The following is a 27,220-nucleotide window of genomic DNA, read 5'->3' as shown; positions in this document are numbered from 1 at the left end:
TTCCTACAAAGTCTCCACTGCACTCCCCAAAACATGTAAAACAAAATAAAATCACAAGGGACCCAAATTGTAGGTTCAAAGTTCACTTTAAAAGTATGGTAAACTAGTCTTGCTGGTATAATCCCAGCTACTTGGCAGATTGAGGCAGGAAAATCGCAAGTTTGAGTTCAACCAGAGCAATTCAGGGAGACACTGTCTCAAAATAAAAAAATGACAAGGGTTGGGATGTAGCTTAGAGTAGCACCCCGGAGTTCAATCCCCAGTACCAATAAAAAGTACAGTAAAATGTAGATAATAATATAATCTGGATGATAGATCTATCAGATTTATTACCTTATTTCTACTTTTATGAACATGTGAGATTTTTCAAATAAAAACTGGGGATTTTAAAGGAAAAAATTGCTTAAACAAGGCTAACACATTTCAAATGAAAAAAACAAGGAAAGAACACATTTATAAAGGCTATATATAAATATCACCACCAGCTTTCCTCATTTTAAATAACAATTGTACAGACTGACTGAGAAAAAGAGGTGCCTATTTTCAATCCCTTAGCAAGAAGGAAAACCCAAGAGAAAAAAATCATGTATTACCAAAATTCAAGATGAAATAAATGGGGGGAAAATGTGTGTGTGTGCGCACACGCGCACGCACTCACAAGCATAAAAAACAACAAAAAAAGGAAAGGGAGCTTGCAATGGAAAGTGATTTTAGGCAAAAGGGCACAAAAAAGAGCAGACATCAACACTGGAGGGGTTGCCACCTACGTAAGATCACATCTGTATATGCTGCCTCAAAATACCTCCAAAGAAACTTCAAGACTTATACTCCAAAAGTAAAGGGATGATTTTATACTAAATTGGAAACAGCTATTTAAAGAAAGAAGGCCATGAGAATACCAATTTAATAATAACTGCTATTAGAGATGACCCGAAACTACGAAACACCGAGCAGATGATATAAAGACAAATGGTGAGCATGTGCACGAGCAGCTGAGCCGGAGATGAGGGGCAAGTCTGCGGAGCACAGGGCACCTCTGTAACACAGGTGAAAGGAGGGGGCTGCAATGGGGCAGGCAGAGAGCAGGGGGAGCAAGTGGGGGCAAGGGGCACGCTGGCCTCCAGGGTGGACGTCCAGGCACAGCAGCAGGCCGCTGCCTCACAGAGGCACGTGGCACCACCGCCTCCACCATCTGTTCACCACTCTCTGCTCCATGGTGAGAATCACACACCCCCAGGAGTAAGGTCGAGGAGGAGACCGAGGGTCAAAACCTGACATTCCCACTTTGCTCGGAAAATGAAAGGCAGGAGAAGCTGAACGAAAAAATAAAATAATAAAGGAGAAGATAAGGCAAAAAACATCGCATCTCAAATTTATAACTTAATTCAAGATGCCCATGTGATAAAGGGAGAAAACTGAACAGTGAAGAAACATACAAATTTAAAAATATTCAACGAAGTGGGGAAAAACATACTGAAATATTTCACTTATTGAAAAGTAATTTATTTAACATCCTTAACTATCTGTAATATGGCCAAGATCTCAAAAGAATGCAAAGGAAACAAAAACTAAAGTTCAAATCTGAGCCAAAGTGTTGCCCTCTACCCATGCTCACTCTTCCCTTTCCTAACATGGGGGCTCCCCAGAGCCACGAAGAACCAACCTAAGAGTAGGGAAACAGGCAGAAGGCAAACAACAGGGACACTCTCTGGAGAAACAAAGAAGTCACAACAGCTGCCATCGTGATTTTAAACCAACACACAGCAGTACTGTACAGACAGGAAATTTGAGGTAGCTATTATCTTTCTAAAAACTCTTGAAAAATAACATAAAATTAAAATTTAAAAAGGCACATGTTTGTGAGCTGAAAACCAGAAATGTGCACAATGCCCCACATCTCACCAGTGACAGACATGAGTACTAACATGTCTGCAGAGGCACACACCTGCAATCAATCCCAGGGACTTGGGAGGCTGAGGCAGGAGGATCACAAGTTTGAAGTTATCCTTGGCAATTTACCAAAACCTCTGAAAATTTAAGGAACAATGAAGAGAGAACATTCAAGAAAGAAACTAAAGAAGATCTTAAAAGATTGAAAGACCTCTCATGTTCTTGAATAGGCAGAATTCATATTATCAGAGTGGCTATACCACCTGTAAAAGAGTAATCAGATTCAGTGGAATCCCCCCATTAAAATACCTAATGTTCTTCACAGAAAGAGAAAACAAAACAAAAAAAAACCCCTAAAACTCATTTGGAAGAATAGAAGACTCAGAACAGCCAAAGCAATACAGGCAAGAAGAGCAACACTGAAGGCATCACAATACCTGATTTCAAAGTACACGACAGAGCTACAGTAACAAACACAGCATGGTACTGGCACCAATACAGACAGGAAGATCAATGGAATAAAGAGACAGACACAACCCACAACCTTAAGCCATGTGAACCTTGACAAAGGATCAAACACATATATTGGAGGAAAGATAGACTTTTAAACAAATGTGCTGGAGAAATCAGATAGCATATGTAGAAGCACAAAACTACATTCCTACTTCTCATCCAGCACAGAAATCAAATCAAAGTGGATCAAACACTATAGTGGATTTAGACCAGAAACTCTGCAACTACCAGAAGAAAACATATGGCCAACAGTCCAATATACTGGCACTGGTACCAACTTCTTTACCAAGACCCCCAAAGATCAAGAAATGAAACCAAGAATCAATCAGTGGGACAGCATCAGATTAAAAAGCTTCTGCACAGCAAAGGAAACAAAAGCATGAAAGAAAACCTATAGAATGGGAAAAAAATCTTTGCCAGCTACTCTTCCAACAGGGGACTGATTAACATTCAGAATATAAAAAGACTCAAAAAACTTAACACCAAAAAAAGGCAATAAAGAAATGGACAAAATAATTAAAAAGACATTTCTTAAAAGAAGAAATACAAATGTCTAACAAACAAAAAAGAACTGTTCAACATCTCTAGCAATCAGGGAAATGCAAATCAAATCTCACTCCAGTTACAATGGCAATCATCAAGAATACAAATAATTATAAATGCCAGCAAGGATGTGTGGAAAAAGTCACTTATACATTACTGGTAGGACTACAAATTAATACAACCACTTTGGAAAGCAGTATGGGGATTCCTCAAAAAAAACAGGAATGGAACCACCATATGACCAAGCTATCCTGATTTTAGTTCTGGATAAATACCTGGATACTCTAGTGACACAGTCACATCGATGTTTTTAGCAGTGCAATTAACAACAGCGAAAGGAACCAACCCAGGTGCCCATCAACAGATGATAAAGAAAATGTGGTATATATACACAAAGGAATTTTACTCAATCTCAAAGAATGGAATCACAGCATTTGCTGGTAAGTGGATGAAACTGAAGAACATCATGCTGAGTGAAATAAGCCAGACTCAAAGTCAACAGTTGAATTCATTTTCTCTCATATGCAGAAGCTAGAGCAAAATAAGGGGAAAACAGGCAGTGAGGCAGATCCCAATCAATAGAGGGAAGGTAAGTGGGGCAGAAGGAAACTGAGGAGGTCATGCTCTGTGCACGTCTGTGTGAATGTGCCACAGGGAATTCCACCTTTATGTGTCTCTGTAAAGCACCAAGTAAAAAAAAAACCCAAAACAACAATAAGTAGAAGGAGTAAGGAAGTAGAAGGAAGACCAGGAGAACAGAGAAAGGGGAGCAGGGGGACAGAGAGGAGAGAGAAGGAGATAGTGCTAGGACTGGGGCTGGGGCTGGGGCTCAGGGGCACAGCACTTGCCTCACACATGTGAGGCACAGGGTTCTACTATCCTCAACACCACATAAAAATAAATATGTACTGTGTCCATCTACAACTTTAAAAAAAAAAAAAAGTAGTAGTACTAGGGACTTAAGTGGAGCAAATTAAATTCCATGCATCTATGATATCAAAATGAACCCCACTATGATGCACTAACAAAAATGTTATCAATGGTAAGCTGATATTTACCCTTGTGGTTATGACAGTCTATTAAAATAATTTATCCTCCTGTGAAAAATAGCTGGGAATGTAGCTCAGGGGTAGAGCACCCTTGAGTTCAATTCTCAGTATCCTCCTCCCCACACACAGGAAGAACAGGGTTAACAGTGAGAGTCCAGAGACTAGGTGACAAATAAATTTACAAGTTTAACATGCTAAAACATGAACAATCAACTTCTATTCCTCAGAGTATAAAGAATACAAAGAGTATAGAGAATCCTCACGATTGGATATGGAGGCACAGGCCTGTAATCCCTGCTGCCCAGGAGGCTGAAGCAGGGGGATCCCAAGTTCTAAGACAGCCTGGGCAACTTAATGAGACCTATCTCAAAAAATAAAAAGGGCTGGGGATGCATCTCAGTGGTGAAGTGCCCCTGGGTTCAATCCCCAAACTCAGTGGAGGGGGAAAAAAGGATCTTCAGCATTAACAATCATAAAACAAATGGAGAAAGTGCACGTATTATTTGGAGTGTTTGTCAACAGCACACAGCCCTTGTTGCCTGGGTGGAAGCAGTTTAGATGAAGAACACAAGTGATGAAGAGATGGTGGTGGAGAGCAATGACACTAAGGAGACAAACAGCACCACACTGAGTGACGATGAGCCTGTGCTGCTGGTGTGCGGCAGCAGGGAGGTGACCCGAGGTCCGAGGCTGCCGCTCTACATACACGCAATCTCAACTTGCTCGTGCTTTTCCTGCTGCGCCAGGCGAGCTGCGACTTCTTCGGGTGGCCGCTCCCTTACAGGGGATGAGGGTGCTTCCTCTTGCAGCATAAGTAAATAAGAGGAAATCAAGTTTCAGACAGAATTACACACAAGAGCTAATAGGACATAACCACTTAGATCAGCCCGGGGCATTCTGTGGCTAAGAATTCCAAAACCATGTCATCATCTCAGCAATTCCAAGATGAAGAAACAAGACTCCACCGCTGACTTCTTTATTTTCAAAGATTTATTCAGACTTACAAACTCTGAAAATGTCCTAAGCAAGTCAGCAAACTTAAAAGCAATATAAATGTATGTTTACATAGTGATGTAAATAATTAAACTACCTGAGGTTACAGGTGTGGGTTTTCCTCCACCAATTTCAGGGCGATCAGTTTTTACAGATTCCTCATGCTGAACCGCAGGGGCTGGGACGGAAAGGGTATCACCTGCTGCAGAAATAATTTGAGCTGCCTCTGTAGGTGCTATAAATATATATTATTCAAGGTATTATAGAAATCCACTACCATGGACTGGGGACATAGCTCAGTTGGTAAGTGCTTGCCTTGCATGCCCACTGCTCTGTTCAATCCCCAGCACCACCAAAAAAAAAAAAAAAAAAAAAAAGAAATCTACTACCATTACTTCCCACTTCACATCTGGCTTCTTAAAAACACAAATGCATCTACATGTTTGTGTGTGAGTAAAACACAAACAGGGCACGGTCCACTGAATGTATAACACACACAATTGAGAAAGAGTGGGAAAACACGAAAGACAGAAGTCTTGTGGGCATCTATCTGCATTTTTACCCTCCTCAATCTGACACAAGACTTCTAGTAACAGTGTAAGCCCTGAACACACAGTAAGTGTGCAGGAGACCTATGTACTGTGAAGAGTAGCACATGAAAAGAAAGCCTGCAATGAAAAGGTACAGGAGAGCAATGAACCAAAGGATATTTTAAATTGCTCTGAAGAGTGGCAGAGATAAAAGAAGAGGTATGAGCAGGAACAAGATGACAGTTTTAAAACAAAGAAGAAAATGTCACAATTGACAGTAGGTTTGGAAAGAAAAGAAATTAGTCCAAGAAAAAAAAAATCACATCAGAAATGATATTTTTAAAAAGGAAGGCTAAGAAATCAAGGGCCTGCAAATTTATAAACAAAGAGAAAAATATCATTCTAGAAATGAAATGAGAAAAAGCAATAAAATAGGACACAAATTGTTTTTTAGAAACCTGAAGGCTCCACTTGAGAGACATTACCTGGTCCCCATGCTTCTGCTTTGGGCCCCTCATCTGCTCCAACAACAGTGAGCCCCTGTTCCAAGTCAGGTGTCACTCCCCGGCTGGGCACCCTCCAGCACCCCCACTCCACTTGGCATGTGAAGCAAACTGTGTGGGATGGCCCGAGGCTGCCACATGGGCCTGCTGCTCTCCCTCTCACTCCTCCCAGCTTCAGCATCTCCTGGCACTAAGGAGCCTGCTCCTGGAATGTGTTTCCCCACCAGCCTCCCTTCTCTCCTTCTAACCTGTTCATGGACATCTTCCAGGTCAGGTTTCCTCACCCACTCCATTTAAAATGGCAACACTCTCTCCCAGCATCCTGACACCCTATATATTCTGCCTGTTTCATTTCACATGATCTCCCTCCCTCACCCCACCAACAGTATCAGCAGAGATTCTGAGCTGTTTTGTTCACTGCTATGTCCCTACTACCTAGAAGAACGTCTGACATGCAACAGATTCTCAGTGAATACTTGTGAATGGAGTCGGGTGATTAGTCATGGAAAGGACTAACCAAACAGAAACAAGGAGTTGAGGAGTATACTGAACAGACCTATCAGCCAGGTGCTGTAAATTAGGACAGGATTACTGGTAAACCCCAAAAGCAAGCGGTACTGCAGGGATTACACAAAACACTTTCACTCCAGGCGCACTGGCACCTGCCTTTAATCCCAGTGGCTTGGGAGGCTGAAGCAGGAGGATTCCAAGTTCAAAGCCAGCCTCAGCAACTTAGCAAGGTTCTAAGCAACTTAGTGAGTCCTTGTTCAAAATAAAAAATAAAAAGGGCTGGGACATGGCTCAATGGTTGACTGCCCCTAGGTTCAATACCCTATATCAAAAACAAAAACAAACACATCATTAAGAAAGAAGACAGGATTTTAAACTTATGAAGAAGCAGGGGGAAAAAGGTGGGAAAAAGAGAATAAATCTTAAAATGCAAATTGGGGAGAGAAAAACAGAGAGGGAAGAGGGAAAAGGAAAAATAAAATCACTGTAGACAAGACAATTAGTGCTCAATAACTATTCATAGTAACACCCAATTCTATGCCCCACTCAACCCCTAAGATAAGCAATGGTTCAGGTGAGACTCCTCCTTTCCAGGATGTGAGCTGGGTCCCTGAGCCCTTACAGGCAGGGCCCTCCCGCTGACTCTGGGTCTAAATGCACTGAAATGACCTATGGTCTATGGTCTCAGAGGAATGGTTCTAACACGAGTACCTGTTGTCGAGGCTGGAGTGTCTCCCTTCTGCTTTTGGAGCTGTGACGCAGGCTGTTTGGATTCTTTCATTACCTCTGACACACTAGAGATTTTTAGTGGACCGGATTGAATCTTGGAAATGAAAACAACATTTAAGATGAAATCCTGTTTTTAAAAATGGTAACATAGAGTAATATTTAAAGTCAAATCTTTCAGGCTTTTAAAATAAAGTTATCAACATTTGCAACTTATGTTTTATTAACCAAACTGAGAGAAGCCATCATCCCTCGCCCACATTTCAGCAGCACCAAAAGCTTCTTTTCAGACAGCTGAGGGGTCCACTTGGCCTCCCTTCCACATGCCACTGTTTTCACAAGCACGACACCAAGGTATTTCCACTCCTTCCCGAATCATATCACGGTGTCTTCTGCACAAGGCTCAGAAGTAGATGACTGGTTAGAGGCATGGAGTCAAAATGAAAGCCAGCTGTTTCTTTGTTCTCCAGGATTCCTGTGACTACACACTAAGTTACATGACTGATTCGCAAGCAAGACCTGCTCTCCTCTCTCCCAGTTACCGCCCACCTTCAATGTAAGGCACTATTCATCAAGAAGACTGCAGGTGACTTGCTGGAGAACACTGCTGAGTGAGGAATGCTTACGCTGACCACCTATGCTGTCCCTACTTTTTCCCAGGACTTGGCAGTGGGTCTTGGGAATCTCTAAGATGACTGCTAAACAGAAGGGGTTCTGAAATACACCACTAGAAATATGTCCATTTTCTCAACTAGAAATATAACCATTTTCTTTTTATTAAAATGTTATTTTTGCCCCAACACTGCAAAGAAAAAAGTTACTTTTGAAATCAGGAAACACGCACTCACTGTAACAGGCAAACTAATGTCAACATGCGCGAGTGGTTGTTCCGTGCCTCACCAGCTGGTCCCCTTCCCTCCCCCACATCTCTGCCATGAGGTGAGCCACTCTGCCATCACACTCTCCTTCACCTCAGGCTCAGAAGCAACACACCCAACTGGTCATGAACTGGAACCTCCAAAACCAGTCTAGCTGACCTCACAGTGAAGAATTCAGGACCTGGAGAGTCCTATGGCAATTCCTTCCCTTGCCAGAGATGGCATCTCTCCATGGGCCTCTTTTCTGGCAGTTCTCTCTAGTGTTCCACCATCTAAGCTGCAGTCACCCTGACCTCCCTAGACACAGCTCCACCTGCTCCACCCTGTAGACTCCCAGGTTTTGCTTGGGATTATCCTCCTATGCTACAGTCTGGAAAAACCCCGCAAGCACCAAGAGCAGGCGGTCCTAGGGATCACCTCCAATTCCCCTCTAGCACAACTATTCTACTGGTGGACAGAGTCTGAAAACATGTTTTACACAAAACACGAAAGTGCTTTATGCCGGGTGCAGTAGTCATGCCTGTGATCCCAGCAGCTTGGGAGGCTAAGGCAGGAGGATCACGATTTCAAAGCCAGCCTCAGCAATTTAGCAAGGCCCCAAGCAACTTAGCAAGACCCTGTCTCTAAATAAAGCTTATAAAAGGGCTTTAGATGTACCTCCACCAAAAAAAAAAAAAGTGTTTTACATGTTATAATTAGTTTATTTGTATTTTGTCCAGTTTTATAGATTTTTCAAGCAGCAAAGTTAAATCAGGTTCTTTTGTTCCATCTTGATTAAATACAGAAGTTCCACATAGGGTTTTTTTGTACCAGAGATTGAATTCAGGGACACTCAACCACTGACCCACATCCCAGCCCTATTTTGTATTTTATTTAGAGACAGGGTCTCACTGAGTTGCTCACTAGTTTTGCTGAGGCTGGCTTTGAACTCGTGATCCTCCTGCCTCAGCCTCCTATGCTGCTGGGATCACAGGCCTGTGCCACCATGCCCAGCTTCCACTATAGGTTTTTAAAAATGGAAATGATAATCATTTTTTAATATAAATGTTAACTGTATTTTATAATAATATTTTTTAAATGATGTGCTACTGAATGCAACCTGTGCCAGTTAAAATGTAAGAAAATTAAACATTTTGTCACCATTCAAAAATAGTTTGTGAGAACAAATGGCAAGATTGAAAACAAGTTATGATATAATGCTAAATTTTGAAAAAACATTATGTTTAAATAAGTAAAAAACTATTCATAAAACTTTTATGTTTAGAAAAATAAAGAGTAGCAGAAACAACATTATATGCACTACAGAGTAAAATTACAGGTAATCATATTTCTTGTAGATTATCTGTATTTTTCAGCTTTTTGTTAGGTATTATTTTTATTATAAGAAAATAATGTTTTGAAAAAAAAAAGTCTCAAAGGGCACTGGGTTAAAGTTTCAGAAATTCAGCAACAGACTCTGGGCCAAAAGTATGCATTTCATAATCACAGATAGTAGTCAAAATTCTGAATTTAGGCAACTGTAGGTTTAAATGTTTTAATTTTTATGACTTTGTCAAATTTTAAATTTAGCTTTCTAAATGCATCAACAACTCTATGAAAACCATATTAAGCAAATGCCATATTTGCCAAGTAATAAAGCAAAATTATGTGTGTGTATAATATATAACTATATACAATTCTTCCCTTAAACTAAAATATGGTTATATTATAAAAATTAACATGTAATCTGATTTTTTTTTCCACTCAGCAATATATCACGAACATTCTCTTCCAAGTCAAGAATCGTTTGGTTGCATACTATCTTCAAGTAAGGGTATCCCCAATTTAGTCAAATAGTTTACTTACAGACATTTAATTATTTCCTGTTTTGTTTTAGCTCTACAAACATCACAGCAATGAACGTCCTTGTCTGCATACCTGAAGAGCAGCCACTGCTGAGGGCTTGTTTGACTGATTGACTGACTGACTACCTTGTGATGCTGGGGATCCAATCCCAGGCCTCATGCACTGCTTCTCTACCACAGTCCAGCTGTTACTCTTCTCCCCACACACCCCGCCCTGCACTGGTATGGAACCCAGGGGTGCTCTACCACTAACCTACATCCCAATATTTTTATTTTTTATTTCTATTTTTTAAAATATTTTTTTTAATTGTAGATGGATACAACATCTTTATTTATTTATTTCTAGGTGGTGTGGAGGATCAAACCCAGTACCTCACATGTGCAAGGCAGGCTCTATCCCTGAGCTACAGCCCCAGCCCTTTATTTTATATTTTGAGACAAGGTCTTTCTAAGTGGCTCAGGCTGACCTCAAACTTGCAATCCTCTGGCCTCAGCCTCCTGAGCAGCTGATTAGAGATGGGTGCCACTGCGTCTGACTCCTCATTTCTAGTCCTGTGCCAAACCCTGTTTCATTTAAGCAGCACTATAACAAAATCAACATTTGGAAAAGTGTCCTCTGACCCTCCTTATCCCAACACTTTTCCAGAATGTTCTTGGCTAGTCCATATGAACTTTAACAAAATTTCTTTCTTATTTATTTATTTTTGGCGGTACTGGGGATCAAACTAAAATCATCTCATCTACTTCCTTACCAATTAGGAAAATCCATTAGAATTCTTACTAGAGCTGTGATAGTGACTATATGTGTGTGTATATGATAAAATGACTTCTCTCAAATATATTCATATTTAAGAAAAATTTGAATGAAATAGATATAAGAAATGACATTTTTGAATATTAAGTTCCACGATAGGGGCTGGGGCTGTAGCTCAGTGGTAGAGCATTTGCCTCACAGGTGTGAGGCCCTGGATTCCAACCTCAGCACCACATAAAAATAAATAAATAAATAGATAAATAGATAGATAGGTAGATAGATAGTATTTATTAAAAAAAAAAAAGTTTCACCAAAGAACATAACATGTATTCATTTAGATAAGTCCTATTCCACATCTCCCAAAGATTCTGTTTTAGTAAATAATCATGCTGTTACTATAAGGGTTAACACGAAAATGCATATGAAATGCATAGTTTTTGAAAGCAACAAGTTGGTAACAATGCACAATAGTAGAATAAATGTTTTAAAAATAAAAACACTAATACCATGAAAATTCAGCTGAAGAGCAGATGCACATAGGCCCATGCAGTGAAGGACAGAGGCAAAGAAGTGAAGCCCTTGGGTGAAAGACGCCCTCGGGAAAGGGCGCAAATTCAAGGGACTTCTGTTTGCTTCTCTGCTGTAACCAGGGCTCTTAGAACAGGGCCTGGAACTAACTGCCACTTTACTAACACGGCGATGTGGAAAATACAAGGCCTTTTTGTAAGGCCAACTGGAATAAAGCTGAGGGTTTACACGAGAACCATTCAGACCTAGACTGCCGGGGTACCACATGGCAGCCCACGCACAAGCAAAGACCACTGACCCAGCAACAAAGGGCCCCAACGGCTGCGTGCTCCTTACTCAGAGTGCAACGACCTCTAAGGGCACTCTACCTTTCAGTCTGTGGTTAAAGAATAGAAAATGTGTGAACACTCCTAATAAGTGGCATCATGAATGTGATAATGCTGATTTTACAGGGCTCTCTGGCACTGACATGAGAACGGCCTAGACTGTTTCGGAGGAGAATCTAGGAATGGAGACTGGGAGGAAGATGGGAAAGACTGTGGAGAGAGCAACAGGTCTAACTCAAAAGATAATTGGATATAAAGTGACAAAGGCCAGAATAGGGTGAGGACAGTGGTGACAAAAGAAAAGGAATATAAACAAGATAGGAGACTTAGGAGAACAAGGATAATGATGAAGAGAATTCTACACCAGCAACCTGACAGCCTGGGACTACCCTCAATTCAAAAAGCCAATCAGAGGACTGGGAGTGGAGCACAGTGACGCTCAAGGCCTGAGGGCTAATCCTCAAGACCACCAAAAAAAAGCAAACCACGAGAAATGTGATTTTTGAGGTGGTGCAGTGCAGCCATGCCCAGCAATCCAAGTGGCAATACTCTGCGAGATACCTAAGCAGAATGGCAGGATCCCACAGTCATCTAGAGAGGGCACTCATCTTCAAAGAAGGACATCTGAAGTCCTGCTGAGCAAACAGATCCCACTGCTATCCACTGTTCAGTCTGACCCCAGAATTGTGTGTCCCCAGAACTGCTCCCAGTCATTTCTCTGGGGTGCTATAGCTTAAAATAGACCCAGGATTTTAGATCAAATCCACAGGATTCTGCTCTTTGCAGCTGTGCAACTATCTCCCTCTGCCACAGATATTTTAAAGTTCCAATGAAAGAATAAATGATGCAAAAAACTAGCAAGGAATACTTGAAAAAGTGGAGTTGGGGTGGGAGTGGGGAGGAAATCTGAGAATATCTGTTTTTCCAAATATTTTCTGTGTTACAGGCTTTGTCAAGACCATGTGAGATTCTGGAGAAAAGAAGACCACACAGTTCCTAAGGAAGAACTGATAAGCCACATCTAGCCTCACAGCATAAAAAAATGCCTAATACCGATGCCACAAATCCATGCTCGTGTGTGTGTGTGTGTGTGTGTGTGTGTGTGTGTGTGTATGTGTGCGCGCGCGCGCGTGTGTGTGTGTGTGTGTGTGTGTGTGTGTGCTTAAAGAAGAAACTGTGTTTCAGTGAAGAAATATTTAAGATGATTTTTTTAAAAAGTTAAGCCTCACCAGGTGTGATGGTGCACACCTATAATCCCAGCAGCTCTGGAGGCTAAGGCAGGAGGATAGAAAGTTCAAAGCCAGCCTCAGCAAAAGGGAGGTACTAAGCAACTCAATAAGACCCTGTCTCTAAATAAAATACAAAATAGGGCTGGGGATGTGGCTCAGTGGGTGAGTGCCCCTGAGTTTAATTTACCCCCTACCCCCAGCCAAAATGTTAAGCATGGTATGTATGCGGGGGGGAGTGGAACTCTAAAGAACATGGAAAATATTCCTGTCAACCAACCAGCATATAGCTGAAAATTCTGTGACTCTGTTTTAGAGTCTGAAAAGAGCCCCTGCTGCCCACACCAGGGGGTTCAGTATCATGGCCACTCTCCACTATATTTTTAGTGTTCCAATTAAGAGCCTGAGAGCTGCTCGGGTACGGGCTGCCCTCAACCACACTGTACCCAGTTACCTCTGCCATGCACACCTCCTCCAGTCACCCATGTAGAAAGCATAGTGATCATCCTTGTGGCTCCATTCATCCTTGTGGCACACATTCAGAGTATCTATGAAACTCCCAAAGGCTAGAATTCACCTGTGCAGATTACTAAACAGCTCAGTCTGAAGAGAACTAGCACGCACCTGGCAAGCTGCACTGAATTAGACATGTGTACTATTTTCAAGATGAAAACAGCTTGCTTTTTAAAACTATTCCATAGGATACAATGAAAAAATGTTTAAAACTCTTACCGGCTTCTTTGGCAATGGAACATTATAAGGTGCAGAACCAAGAACCATCTCAAAGAGTCTGTCTGAGTAAGGAATGGTTTTCTCTACACTTTCTCGGAAGTGGGAGTCCCACTTGGCATATAGGATGGTACCTCCAATACCACCACCAACAAACAGCAGACCCGCTCCAGCGATCCTGCCTGCAGTCAACCTGGGTGGAAGGAATGGAAGCACATACACGTATTATTTCCTGGCTCTCCTGCATCTACTTGCCTCAGGGAAGGAGTCTCAAAGACCTCTGACCTCTGCTTCTCTACCCTGATTCACCATCACAGCCAAACATCACCTTTACCTGATTTTCTTTTTAAATCCTGGGGATAGAACCTAAGGATGTTTTACCACTGAACTACATCCCCAATCCTTTTTATTTTTACTTTGAAACAGAGTTTCACTACGTACCTGAGACTAGTCTCAAACTTGATTGTCCTGCCTCAGCCTTCCCAGTTGCTGGAATTACAGGCATGTGCCACCATACCCAGCCTCCTGATTTATTTATAACATGTTTGCAATAGAATAACATTTATTTATTGGTAACAAAAAACAATAATATCTAGGACAGAAGGAATGAAGTTAATCAAAACCCAAGATGTTCACATTATTTCTTTTGGCTCCCCTAAAAAGAACTATTAATAATGTTTAAAGCTCCTGTTCCTTAATTAAGCACTTGTATAAAATACAATAAAGTAAACCCTTTACAAACATAAGATGAAAAAATATCAAACAGAATTAACAAACTTTTCCTATGTTATAACATGCTGCTTTCAGGATGGGAACCTACTGCTATAGCATGGAAGACTACCCTGGGAGGGTGGGGTGGGGTGGGAGTCTGCCTCAATGCCTTCCAACTACCACTATCCAAAAGGAACAGCATTAGCAAAGTTTCACCTACAATAAATAATGCTCCAGAAGGCATTCCAAAAATACTATAGCCAAGTTTCAGTGTACGTACAGTAGTCTCCTTTATCCAGGGGAGACATATTTCAAAACCACCAGAAGATACCTGAAGTTGCAGACAGTAATGAATTTACATATGCTATTTTTTCTAAACATATATATCCATGATAAAGCTTAACTTATCAACTAGGCACAGTTAAGAGGGTAACAATAACTAATAAAAAATAGAAGAATTCTAACAATAAAGGAGGTTATGTGAATATGGTCTCTTTCTCTCCGAGTATGATTCTACTAAGCTCAACCTTCTTGTAATCATGTGAGATGTTATTTCAGTTGACTACAGTTAACTGAAACCATGGGTAAGGGGAAAGACTGCATTCCTTAATAAAAGGTTTTAAGTAGCGACTCCTATATTCAAAAAAAACACACATATACACCACTCAGTCGCATACAGTAAAAAGCTAGGTTTCAAGGAGGCACTGCATACCCAGAACTGCTGGAAGTTGAGTATCTTCGGCATGGTCGCAATGGACGGAGGACAAGCTTCCCACAGAGACAAGTCTAGAAGAGAAAACACCACAGTTTCATTACTAATATCTTCACTGAACAAAATATTATTTTATTTTCAAAAACCAATTTTCTGCTAGGCACAGTGTGGTTCATGCCTATAATCCCAGCAACTTGGGATCCTGAGGTAGGAGGATCACAAATTCAAGTTCAGCCTCAGCAACTTAGCAAGATCCTGTCTCAAAATGAAAAATAAAAAGGTTTGGGGATGTAGCTCAGTAGTAGAGGGCCCCTGGGTTCAATTCCCCAGTACCACAAAAAAGATGGTGCTGAGAATCGAACCCAGTGCCTCACACATGCGGTGCGAGCGCTCTTCCACTGAGCCACAACCCCAGCCCTCCTGATTTGTTTTAATCAAAGTAAAAACACAAACCCAAGTCATGGCTGGAAGTACAAACCAAATATCAATAGTAACTCTAAATGTAAATGGCTTAAACTCTCCAATAAAGCCACATAGGCTGGTAACATGGATTAAAAAAAAAACAAATCCAACAATATGCTGCCTCTAGGAGATACATCTGATTGAAAAAGACATACACAGGCTGAAGGTGAAAGGTTGGGAAAAAATATACCACGCACACAGTCCTTGTAAGCAAGCAGGGGTGGCCATTCTCATATCGAATAAAATCGACTTCAAGACTAAGTTAATCAAAAGGGATAAGGAAGGACATTATATACTGTTAAAAGGAACCATTCACCAACAAGATATAACAATTATCAATATTTATGCACCAAATAATGGTGCTGCGACGTTCATAAAACAATTCTCCTCAAGTTCAAGAACCAAATAGACCACAACACAATAATTATGGGTGACTTCAACATACCTCTCTCACCATTGGACAGATCCTCCAAACAAAAGTTGAATAAAGAAACTATAGAACTCAATATCACAATCAATAACCTAGACTTAACTGACATATATAGAATATATCAACCATCATCAAGTGGATATACTTTTTTCTCAGCAGTACATGGATCCTTCTCAAAAATAGACCATATATTATGCCATAGGGCAACCCTCAGTAAATATAAAGGGGTGGAGATAATACCATGCATTATATCTGACCATAATGGAATGAAACTGGAAATCAATGATAAAAGAAGGAAGGAAAAATCCTACATCACATGGAAAATGAACAATATGTTACTGAATGATCAATGGGTTACAGAAGACATAAAGGAGGAAATCAAAAAATTCTTAGAGATAAATGAAAATACAGACACAACATATCGGAATCTATGGGACACAATGGAAGCAGTTTTAAGAGGGAAATTCATCGCCTGGAGGTCATTCCTCTAAAAAAGGAAAAACCAACAAATAAATGAACTCACACTTCATCTCAAAGCCCTAGAAAAGGAAGAGCAAAACAACAGCAAATGTAGCAGAAGGCAAGAAATAATTAAAATCAGAGCGGAAATCAACAAAATTTAAACAAAAGAAACTATTGAAAAATTAACAAAACTAAAAGTTGGTTCTTCGAAAAAATAAATAAGATTGACAGACCCTTAGCCATGTTAACGAAGAGGAGAGAGAACTCAAATTACTAACATACGGGTTGAAAAAGGCAATATCACAACAGATGCTACAGAAATACAGAAGACAATTAGAAATTATTTTGAAAACCTATATTCCAATAAAATAGAAGATAGTGAAGACATCGATAAATTCCTTAAGTCATATGATTTGCCCAGACTGAGTCAGGAGGATACATACAATTTGAACAGACCAATATCAGTGGATGAAATAGAAGAAGCAATCAAAAGACTACCAACCAAGAAAAGCCCAGGACCGGATGGGTATACAGCGGAGTTTTACAAAACCTTTAAAGAAGAATTAATACCAATACTTTTCAAGTTATTTCAGGAAATAGAAAAAGAGGGAGCGCTGCCAAATTCATTCTATGAGGCCAACATCACCCTGATTCCGAAACCAGACAAAGACACCTCAAAGAAAGAAAACTACAGACCAATATCTCTGATGAACCTAGATGCAAAAATCCTCAATAAAATTCTGGCAAATCGGATACAAAGGCACATCAAAAAAATTGTGCACCATGATCAAGTAGGATTCATCCCTGGGATGCAAGGATGGTTCAATATACGGAAATCAATAAATGTTATTCACCACATCAATAGACTTAAAGATAAGAACCATATGATCATCTCGATAGACGCAGAAAAAGCATTCGACAAAGTACAGCATCCCTTTACGTTCAAAACATTAGAAAAACTAGGGATAACAGGAACCTACCTCGACATTATAAAAGCTATCTATGCTAAGCCTCAGGCTAGCATCATTCTGAATGGAGAAAAATTGAAGGCATTCCCTCTAAAATCTGGAACAAGACAGGGATGCCCTCTATCACCACTTCTATTCAATATAGTTCTCGAAACACTGGCCAGAGCAATTAGACAGACGAAAGAAATTAAAGGCATAAAAATAGGAAAAGAAGAACTTAAATTATCACTATTTGCAGGACATGATTCTATACCTAGAAGACCCAAAAGGGTCTACAAAAAAATTACTAGAACTAATAAATGAATTCAGCAAAGTGGCAGGATATAAAATCAACACGCATAAATCAAAGGCATTTTTGTATATCAGCGACAAAACTTCTGAAATGGAAATGAAGAAAAACACTCCATTCACAATATCCTCAAAAAAAATAAAATACTTGGGAATCAACCTAACAAAAGAGGTGAAAGATTTATACAATGAAAACTACAGAACCCTAAAAAGAGAAGTAGAAGAAGATCTTAGAAGATGGAAAAATATACCCTGTTCATGGATAGGCAGAACTAACATCATCAAAATGGCAATATTACTAAAAGTTCTCTATAGGTTTAATGCAATGCCAATCAAAATCCCAACGGCATTTCTTGTAGAAATAGATAAAGCAATCATGAAATTCATATGGAAAAATTAAAAGACCCAGAATAGCAAAAGCAATTCTAAGCAGGAAGTGTGAATCAGGCGGTATAGCGATACCGGATTTCAAACTATATTACAGAGCAATAGTAACAAAAACAGCATGGTACTGGTACCAAAACAGGCGGGTGGACCAATGGTACAGAATAGAGGACACAGAGACTAATCCACAAAGCTACAACTATCTTATATTTGATAAAGGAGCTAAAAGCATGCAATGGAGGAAGGATAGCATCTTCAACAAATGGTGTTGGGAAAACTGGAAATCCATATGCAACAAAATGAAACTGAATCCCCTCCTCTCGCCATGCACAAAAGTTAACTCAAAGTAGATCAAGGAGCTAGATATCAAATCAGAGACTCTGTGTCTGATAGAAGAAAAAGTTGGCTCCGATCTACATATTGTGGGGTCGGGCTCCAAATTTCTTAATAGGACACCCATAGCACAAGAGTTAATAACAAGAATCAACAAATGGGACTTAAACTGAAAAGTTTTTTCTCAGCAAGAGAAACAATAAGAGAGGTAAATAGGGAGCCTACATCCTGGGAACAAATTTTTACTCCTCACACTTCAGATAGGGCCCTAATATCCAGAGTATACAAAGAACTCAAAAAACTAGACAATAAGATATCAAATAACCCAATCAACAAATGGGCCAAGGACCTGAACAGACACTTCTCAGAGGAGGACATACAATCAATCAACAAGTACATGAAAAAATGCTCACCATCTCTAGCAGTCAGAGAAATGCAAATCAAAACCACCCTAAGATACCATCTCACTCCAGTAAGATTGGCAGCCATTATGAAGTCAAACAACAACAAGTGCTGGCGAGGATGTGAGGAAAAGGGTACTCTTGTACATTGCTGGTGGGACTGCAAACTGGTGCGGCCAATTTGGAAAGCAGTATGGAGATACCTGGGAAAGCTGGGAATGGAACCACCACTTGACCCAGCTATTGCCCTTCTCGGACTATTCCCTGAAGACCTTAAAAGAGCGTACTACAGGGATACTGCCACATCGATGTTCATAGCAGCACAATTCACAATTGCTAGACTGTGGAACCAACCCAGATGCCCTTCAATAGATGAATGGATAAAAAAAAATGTGGCATTTATACACCATGGAGTATTACGCAACACTAAAAAATGACAAAATCATGGAATTTGCAGGGAAATGGATGGCACTAGAGCAGATTATGCTTAGTGAAGCTAGCCAATCCCTAAAAAACAAATACCAAATGTCTTCTTTGATATAATGAGAGCAACTAAGAACAGAGCAGGGAGGAAGAGCAGGAAGAAAAGATTAACATTAAACAGAGACATGAGGTGGGAGGGAAAGGGAGAGAAAAGGGAGGGAGACCCTCATTGTTATACAAAATTACATATAAGAGGTTGTGAGGGGAATGGAAAATAAACAAGGAGAGAAATGAACTACAGTAGATGGGATAGAGAGAGAAGATGGGAGGGGAGGGGAGGGGGAATAGTAGAGGACAGGAAAGGTAGCAGAATACAACAGTTACTAACAGGGCATTATGTAAAAATGTGGATGTGTAACCTATATGATCCTGCGATCTGTATTTGGGATAAAAATGGGAGTGCATAACCCACTTGAGTCTAATGTATGAAATATGTCAAGAGCTTTGTAATGTTTTGAACAACCAATAAAAATAAAATAAAATAAAATAAAAATTCATTTTTACTTATATGTGGTGCTGAGAATCGAACCCAGTGCCTCACACATGAGGTGCGAGCACTCTTCCACTGAGCCACAACCCCAGCCCTCCTGATTTGTTTTAATCAAAGTAAAAACACAAACCCAAGTCAAAGTAAAACACAAACCCAGGGATGGGGTTGTAGCTCAGTGATGGAGTGCTTGCCTCACATGTGTGAGGCACTAGGTTTGATCCTCAGTTACACATAAAAATAAATAAATAAAATGAAGGTACTGTGCCCATCTATAACTAAAAATAAAGTATTAAAAAAAAAACCCAAGTGTTTCTTAACAATCTGTGGATCCCTACAATCTATAAATTCCTTACAATCAGCAAATGAATTAGCATCCAAATACTATTTGGGGAAGGTGTTGATAAACTATTCACATATATCAATTTGAAATTTCAAACTAATTGCATTGATAATATATTTTTTTAAATTTTTTTTTGGGTGCCGGGGACTGAATCCAGGGGCTCACATAGGCTGAGCAAACACTCTACCACCAAGCTACACCCTCCACCCTAAAATATATTTTTTTAATATCATATGGAAAGATCAAATTGCAACAAGTCAGGAGGGAAATGCTTTCTCTAGGTTCCTTAATAAAATTGTGTCTAAGAGGTGGGCTTGAATGCATGCACCAGCTCTCCAGCTTCCCACTTACACAAACAATGCCATGACCTCACAGTCCTGCACGAAGGTTCATTTGAGAAAATTTATGTTAGGTACAGAATAGGCAAAGGCAATCCATGGTAGAAAGAAACATAAGCAGTGGCTTATGCGTGTGGAGATTGAGAGTAACTGGGAAGGGGCCTGAGGAAACTTATGAGTGATGCTAATGTTTTACTATCTAAAGGGTCCTACAGCTTTTGGGTTGAATTGTGTTCCCAAAAGATACATGTTCATACAAGTATTTGCATTTATCAAACTTCAGAAAGTGAATATTTAAGATTTCTGCATTCTACTGTTAATTCTACATTAAGAGAAATACAATGCTAAAAATGCCTTACGTATTTTAGCATAATGTTAAAATATTAAAAGAAAAAAAGAAATTATACCTAAGGAATACCGGTTATAATTATGTGTGCGTATATACATGTGTGTGTGTGTGTGTGTGTGTGTGTATATATATATATATATATATATATATATATGCACGTACACACACACACACACACACACTCTCTCTCTGTAATTTTTATTGGGTTACCATCAAGAATTTAAAATTAGCTAGGCACAGTGGTGCCTGCCTGTAAATCCTAGCAGCCCGGGAGGCTGAGGTAGGAGGATGGCGCATCCAAAGCCAAGCTCAGCAACTTAGTGGGGCCCTAAGCAACTCAGTGAGATCCTGTCTTGGAATAAAATATAAAAAGGATACAGTTCAGGGCTGGGGTTGTAGCTCAGTGGTAGAGCACGTGTGAGGCCCTGGGTTCAATTCTCAGAACCACATAAAAATAAATATATAAGATAAAATTATTATATCCATCCTCAACTGGGAAAAAAAGTGATGCAGTTCAGTGATTAAGTGCCCCTGGGTTCAATCCCCACACCAAAAAAAAAAAAAAAAAAAAAAAAAAAATTAAATTAAATTGGGTGGAATGTAATATAGTCCCAGCTACTCAAGAGGCTGACTGGGAGGATCACTTGAGCCCAGGAGTTTTGAGTTCAGCCTGGGCAATGCAGTCAGATCTCATTTAAAAAAAAAAAAAAAAATGTAAGAACTTTTGACAATGTAATAGAGGTTGACAATAATTTTTATTAGTACAAATGTGTTTGTATAAATTTGTAGTTGACCAAATATAATATGTATACAACATATAAAGTTAATAAATATAATAGTTGTCTTTTTATTTAGGTCTATCTTACATTCCTGCTTTCTTTCAGAGATTGAAAAAAGAAACCCTCACATAGGAACTCAGGAGCCAAAGAAACTGAGGTGCTCCTATTGGCTACTACCTATTTCTGGCACTTGTCACAGAAGGACAGATGCTCCTCTACTCACAACACAGCTCCTTCCTCACCACTGCAGAAGCCCCTGCTCTAGTCATAGGTCCACTAAGGCCCAGTCCTCTAGTTCCACAATCAGGTCCCTCTACCCTCCGCCCACTCCTCCAAGGTAGGTGTTCTAGTGGATTCACTGATGTGAATCAACTTTCTGCTAGAGTAGACATTACTGTTCAACCCTCCTCCCTCCCCCAGGGTCAGAAGTACTTTTCAAGGCAAAGTCATCAATCGGAACCAACATCCTGAATATTCAGGGGATATTCCCTCATGCCACATTCTCTCTCGGCTTGCACTGTGCATCTTAAAGTACTTTATATAAGAGAGCTGGGATGGGGCTCAGTGGCAAAGCACTTGCCTAGTAGGTGCAAGGCCCTGGGTTCAATCCCCAGCCCCTTCCCACTCGCACAAAAGTATTGTATGTGACAATTTACACAAACTGCATAACACACAAAAAAAGTGCTTTTCAGTAATAATCCTAAGCTCTGGACACCGACCTTCACAGGGCTTCTACCAAGACCACTCAGAGAGGACAGAAACTCTTCAGGAGAACATTTGCCCACAGAAGTAACTGAGACAGGGATTTTTTTCCTCTCTCTATGAAATAAAAAGAATTGTTGGGCAATTCCAGATGCTAGCCAGAAAGAGAAAAGGATCAGGTCCTAGAACTAGTGTCTCTAACTATGTACAGCAAGGTTAGGTAGCCATTGGAAAAGTATCTAGACATGGGATTTTTACATTGGTAATTTAAAATATACAATCCACTGTTCTTTATTTGATCAAGTTTAACAGGGCAATACCCCCCCCCAAAAAAAAAAAAAACAGTTGGACTCACTAAACTATTTACCAGACAACCCCTTCCCTGTGCTGCTGTTCCATCCACAGGTCACTTCATTTCAAGTCACATTTTCTGAGATCCCTTTAACAATAACATCATCTTTCTCCTTCAAGTTGTTCAGTCAAAATAATCTGTTCCTCCAAAGGGGAAATGGCCTCTCTTTGAGATCTTGCCTCTTGTCAGTCTGCCCTGAAGCCTCTGCTGGCCCTGCACCGCAGTTACCATGGCTGGGGTCAGCAGCACCAGAGGCCTAGCACTGCCTTTGAGCTCCTCCATGTCCCATGATGGTGGCCCCCCAGTGCCCAGTTCAGGGTGATGTCCACCTAAATTCTTCTACAACCTTGACTTCCTATTCTGTCCCACTGATCTACCTATTCATAAATAAAAGCAAACTTTTAACAAGTAAATCTTAGAATTAAGTTTATAATCTGGTAAGGTTAGTCCTCTCACACTATTTTTTTGGAATGTTTGTGGATACTGTTGCTTTTTTAAAGGTTACCTTAAATTCTAACTTTTTTCATAAAACATTGATAAGAAATTTATTTTATGTACCACCATGAAAGAAAAAAATGGTTTCTATTAAATGACACACCATAAATTATAAAATGAACCCTGATTTAAAAAAATAAAATGTGAAAAAATATCTTTTCTGGCCAAAAGAAACCCAAAATGGTGACAAAAGGAGTTTCACTTCTATTTGAAAAAAAAAAAAAGAATAGAAATCACTTTATCATAATATTTTTCTTTTCCCTTGATACTGAGGACTGAGCCCAGGGGCACTTTACCACTGAGCTATATTCCCCAGCCCTTTTTAATTTTTATTTTGAGTCAGGGACTTACTAAGTTGCTGAAGCTGGCCTTAAATTTACACTACTCCTGCCTCAGCCTCCTGAGTTACTGGGATTACAAGCTTGCACAACTGTGCCCAGCCTTTACCTATTTTTTATTTTGGTTGTCTTTCTAGGGTTAAGTTGTAGGAGTTCTTTGCCTATTCTGAACACTAGACTCTAATCAGATATATAATTTGAAAATATTTTTTTCTCATTCTTTTCACTCTTGAGTGTCCCTTGGTGCACAAAATTTGAAATTGTAATGAAACAAAATTTATCTTCTATTTTCTTTCATTGCTTGTGCTTTTGATGTCATATCTAAGAAGTCCTTGCCAAATATAAGGTTGGCTTCCAGAGTACTCTCTTAAGTACTGTTACAGTATCTCTTTATTTGTAAATATTGGCTACTTTTTAGTTCTTGAATTCCTTTTTATTAATAATGATCTAAAAAGAAGAATACTGTTTCAAAGAAATAAGTCTGAACATATAACTTTGTAATAAGAGTTATGAAGTTATCACTGCTGTTCCTAACCTGCAGAAACATGATTTTAACAAAAAACAAACCAAAAAGGAAGAGAAAACATCCAACCCTCTAGTAACGTTCTTGCAGGGATCCTCTATTCCTTTAGTTCTACCAAATTGAAGTGAACATATGAAAGAAATCACACTGCAACATCACAACCTCGATATTAAACCTGTAACAACAGACTTCAGAGGAACCCTACCTGCAGATTCCAGGTTTCCTCCACTGACTCTGCTGGTTGCCATAACTGACTGTTTGGTGTGTCTTGTCATAAGGATTCCTTCCACCAAAACCAAAGGCACCCAGAAGTTAATGGCCCCTTGCACAGCTGGTATACAAATTAACACATAATGTAACTTTTACTATGGTTAACTTAAAACATTTTATAAGAATCAGGCATTAGGCTGGGGATGTGGCTCAAGCGGTAGCGCGCTGGCCTGGCATGTGCGGGGTGCTGGGTTCGATCCTCAGCACCACACAAAAAATAAAGATGTTGTGTCCACCGAAAACTAAAAAAAAAAAAAAAATATATATATATATATAAAGAATCATGCATTAAGGCTAAAAAGTACATCCATTAAAAAATTCACTGAGATTGAAACTGAAGCAACATTATCTCTTAATATAAACATACTGTATGTCTAAGAGGAAAACTACTCTTCAGTTATGGCAATGGCAGACTAAACAGCACTGCAGAAGAGCGAATGTGCATCCTAGACTAAGGGAGATACACTGTGGTTTACTCGACTTACGTGGGTAAACTAACCTGAAACAGAAATATACTTTGGTTAATTCTGAAACGTGTCATTTTACAAAACAATCCTAAAAAGCAAAACTAAATTGTGACTTATTAGTTAATTTTAAATTGTTTAGATTGTTTTGAAAAAACAAAAATAAATGTGACACTTCTTTGGTCACTGTGCATAACATGAATATTTTATATAATCTCACTCAGTATACTAAATTATATAAGTTGTATTTCAAAATTGTTTGAAAGCCATTAGTCTGGGAATATGAAAATGAGGAGTGGTTTAAAGGATTCCAGTATCAGTATGGGCAAACAGGCTGCACCATCTGCAAAACCTTTTCTAGCACATATGGTTGGCAGCCTACCTCTACTACAGGCAATTTTAATCCTAGACTTCGGAACCTGGTCTCAGTTAAATAGGCGGGCTTAGTTGACCCTGAAGGACAACAGCATTTCTCCCTCTTCTTCCTCCCTCTTCGCAGAAAAGACCAGTGCATGTGAAGGAAGCGATACCGCAACTGAGAGTAAAAAGAAAGCACCAGAACTGAGAAGTAAACTCAGGAAGGATCAAGGTTCTAAAGCTCATTTCTGGAAAAAAAAAAGAGAACAGGGCTGGGAATGTGGCTCAAGCGGTAGTGTGCAGCCCGGGTTTGATCCTCAGCACCACATACAGACAAAGATGTTGTGTCCGCCAAATACTAAAAAATAAATATTAAAATTCTCTCTCTCTCTCCCTCTTTCTCACTCTCTCTCACTCTTTCTTAAAAAAAAGAAAGAAAGAAAGAGAACAAATAATTTTTCCTGAATACTCCTGTGTAAGGAATTTAAGAGTGAGTCCAGACTTGAAGAATAAGATACCATCTGTGATGGGTTAGTTTTGGGTCAAGTTGGCAGGTGTTTTTAGAAAAGATTTAACATTGAAATTGGTGACCTGCGGGCTAAAACTGTACTACTGGCTCTCCCGAGACTAGCCCATAAGCCACACTGAAGGTGTTGGACCTGCCAACCTCCATGACCACAAGAACCCACATTATCATACATAAATAAATACATACTCACATAGCCTGTTGGTTCTGTTTCTCTGGAGAGCTTAATACACCATCAGAGGTTCCAAAACCAATGGGAGATTTTAAAGGAGGTCACATTTACTTATGGAGATTAAGAAAAATTCATGAAACACATTTCTTTTTTTACTCAAACGTCAAAAATATTTATTTATTAAGAATCTAGCAGGAGCCAGAGACTATTGTCAGTACTGGAAAAATGGCAGTGAACCATATGGACACAGTCCCTTTGTGGAATTTGCATGTTAAATGTAGCAAACACACAAATACACATTATGATGTCAGGTAGTGCTAAGAGCTACAAAGTAAAACAAAGGAGGATGAGGGTAAAAACAGTGGTGCAAGGAAAGAGAGCGGTCATCAGTCTATTTTCTTTGTTAATTTTTAATTTTTATTTTATTTTTTTGCAGTATTGGAGATTGAACCCAGGGACACTCTACCACTGAGATACAGCCCAAGGCCTTTTTTATTTTAAGACAAAGTCTTGCTAAGATGTCCAAGCTGGCTCCTCCTCCTCAGTCTCCTGAGAGGCGGGGATTACAGGACCATGCCACCACGCTCAGCACTTAAGTCTACCTTATAAGGAAGACTTCTCTGAAGAGAAGCTTATATTTGAGAAAATACCTGCACAATGGGAGTGAGCTACGCAAAGATGCATGGGAAGTTTGGGGGCAGAGAAACACCCATGAAGAGAGGCATGTGCTGAAGACACCAGAGAGTAAGGCAGAGTATAAAAAATGGGATATGAAAAAAAGCCAGGCCATGAAGGGCCTGGCAGGAGAAGTAGAGACTAGATTTCATTCCAAGTGTGATGGGATGTCACTGAAGAGCATGACAGGAATTTTTCTGTTGTTCATTTGTGGAAGTGAGGATTGAATCTAGTGTGCTATCAACTGAGGTAAATCTCCAGTCTTTTTTTTTTTTTTTTTTTTTTCAAATTTTTATCTGGAGACAGGGTCTCATTAAGTTGTCCAGACTGGCTTAGCACTTGCAACCTTCCTACCTCAGTCTTTTCAGTAGCTGGAATTACAGGCCTCTGCCAGCACACCTGGCTATGACATGTTTGCTAAAGCCCTTACAACCACTATATTAAGGACTGACTCTAGTTGGTATGGTGGCACAGGCCTGTAATCCCAGACTCAGGAGGCTAAGGCAGGAGGATGACAAGTTCAAGGCCACCCTGGGCAACTAAGCAAGACCCTGTCTGGAAATAAAAACAGAACAGAACAGGGGGAGGTAGCTCAGTGGTAAAGCACTCCACATTAAAAAGAATTATCATGGGCTGGGGTTGTGGCTCAGTGGTAAAGCACTTGCCTAGCATGTGTGAGGTCCTGGGTTCAATCCTTAGCACTACATTAAAAATTAATGAATAAAATAAAGCTATTTAAAAAAGTTGTCTCATTTAAAAAAGAAGAACTGATCTAGAAGGGAACAGTAAAAGTAAAATCAGAAAGACATTTAAGATGGGGTTTGATGAAGTGGAATAGTATGTATACAACTGATAAATTTAAATGAAAATTCAG

General features: G+C 39.8%; 1 protein-coding gene across 10 annotated transcripts in view; it reads right to left on the bottom strand.

The window, feature by feature from the left end:
- Positions 1-27,220, bottom strand: part of Immt (inner membrane mitochondrial protein) — a 46,358-nt gene that overhangs the window by 16,946 nt on the left and 2,192 nt on the right. For 3 of the 10 annotated variants that reach the window (XM_076833636.2, XM_076833637.2, XM_076833638.2), the window contains exons 2-6: positions 14,966-15,039; positions 13,546-13,735; positions 7,243-7,354; positions 5,086-5,223; positions 4,702-4,797 (exon numbers count right to left, since the gene is read on the bottom strand). In XM_076833636.2, coding sequence (XP_076689751.1) covers positions 4,702-4,797; positions 5,086-5,223; positions 7,243-7,354; positions 13,546-13,735; positions 14,966-15,039 — 610 coding nt within the window. Of the gene's footprint in view, positions 1-4,693; positions 4,798-5,085; positions 5,224-7,242; positions 7,355-13,545; positions 13,736-14,965; positions 15,040-27,220 lie in introns of those variants that run through there. The other 7 variants (XM_076833639.2, XM_076833641.2, XM_076833640.2 and 4 more) reach the window with 5 other exon arrangements.

The sequence above is a fragment of the Callospermophilus lateralis genome, chromosome 14 (genome assembly GCF_048772815.1).
Source record: "Callospermophilus lateralis isolate mCalLat2 chromosome 14, mCalLat2.hap1, whole genome shotgun sequence".
Lineage (NCBI taxonomy): Eukaryota > Metazoa > Chordata > Mammalia > Rodentia > Sciuridae > Callospermophilus > Callospermophilus lateralis.
This window is presented reverse-complemented; position numbering and strand designations above follow the sequence as displayed.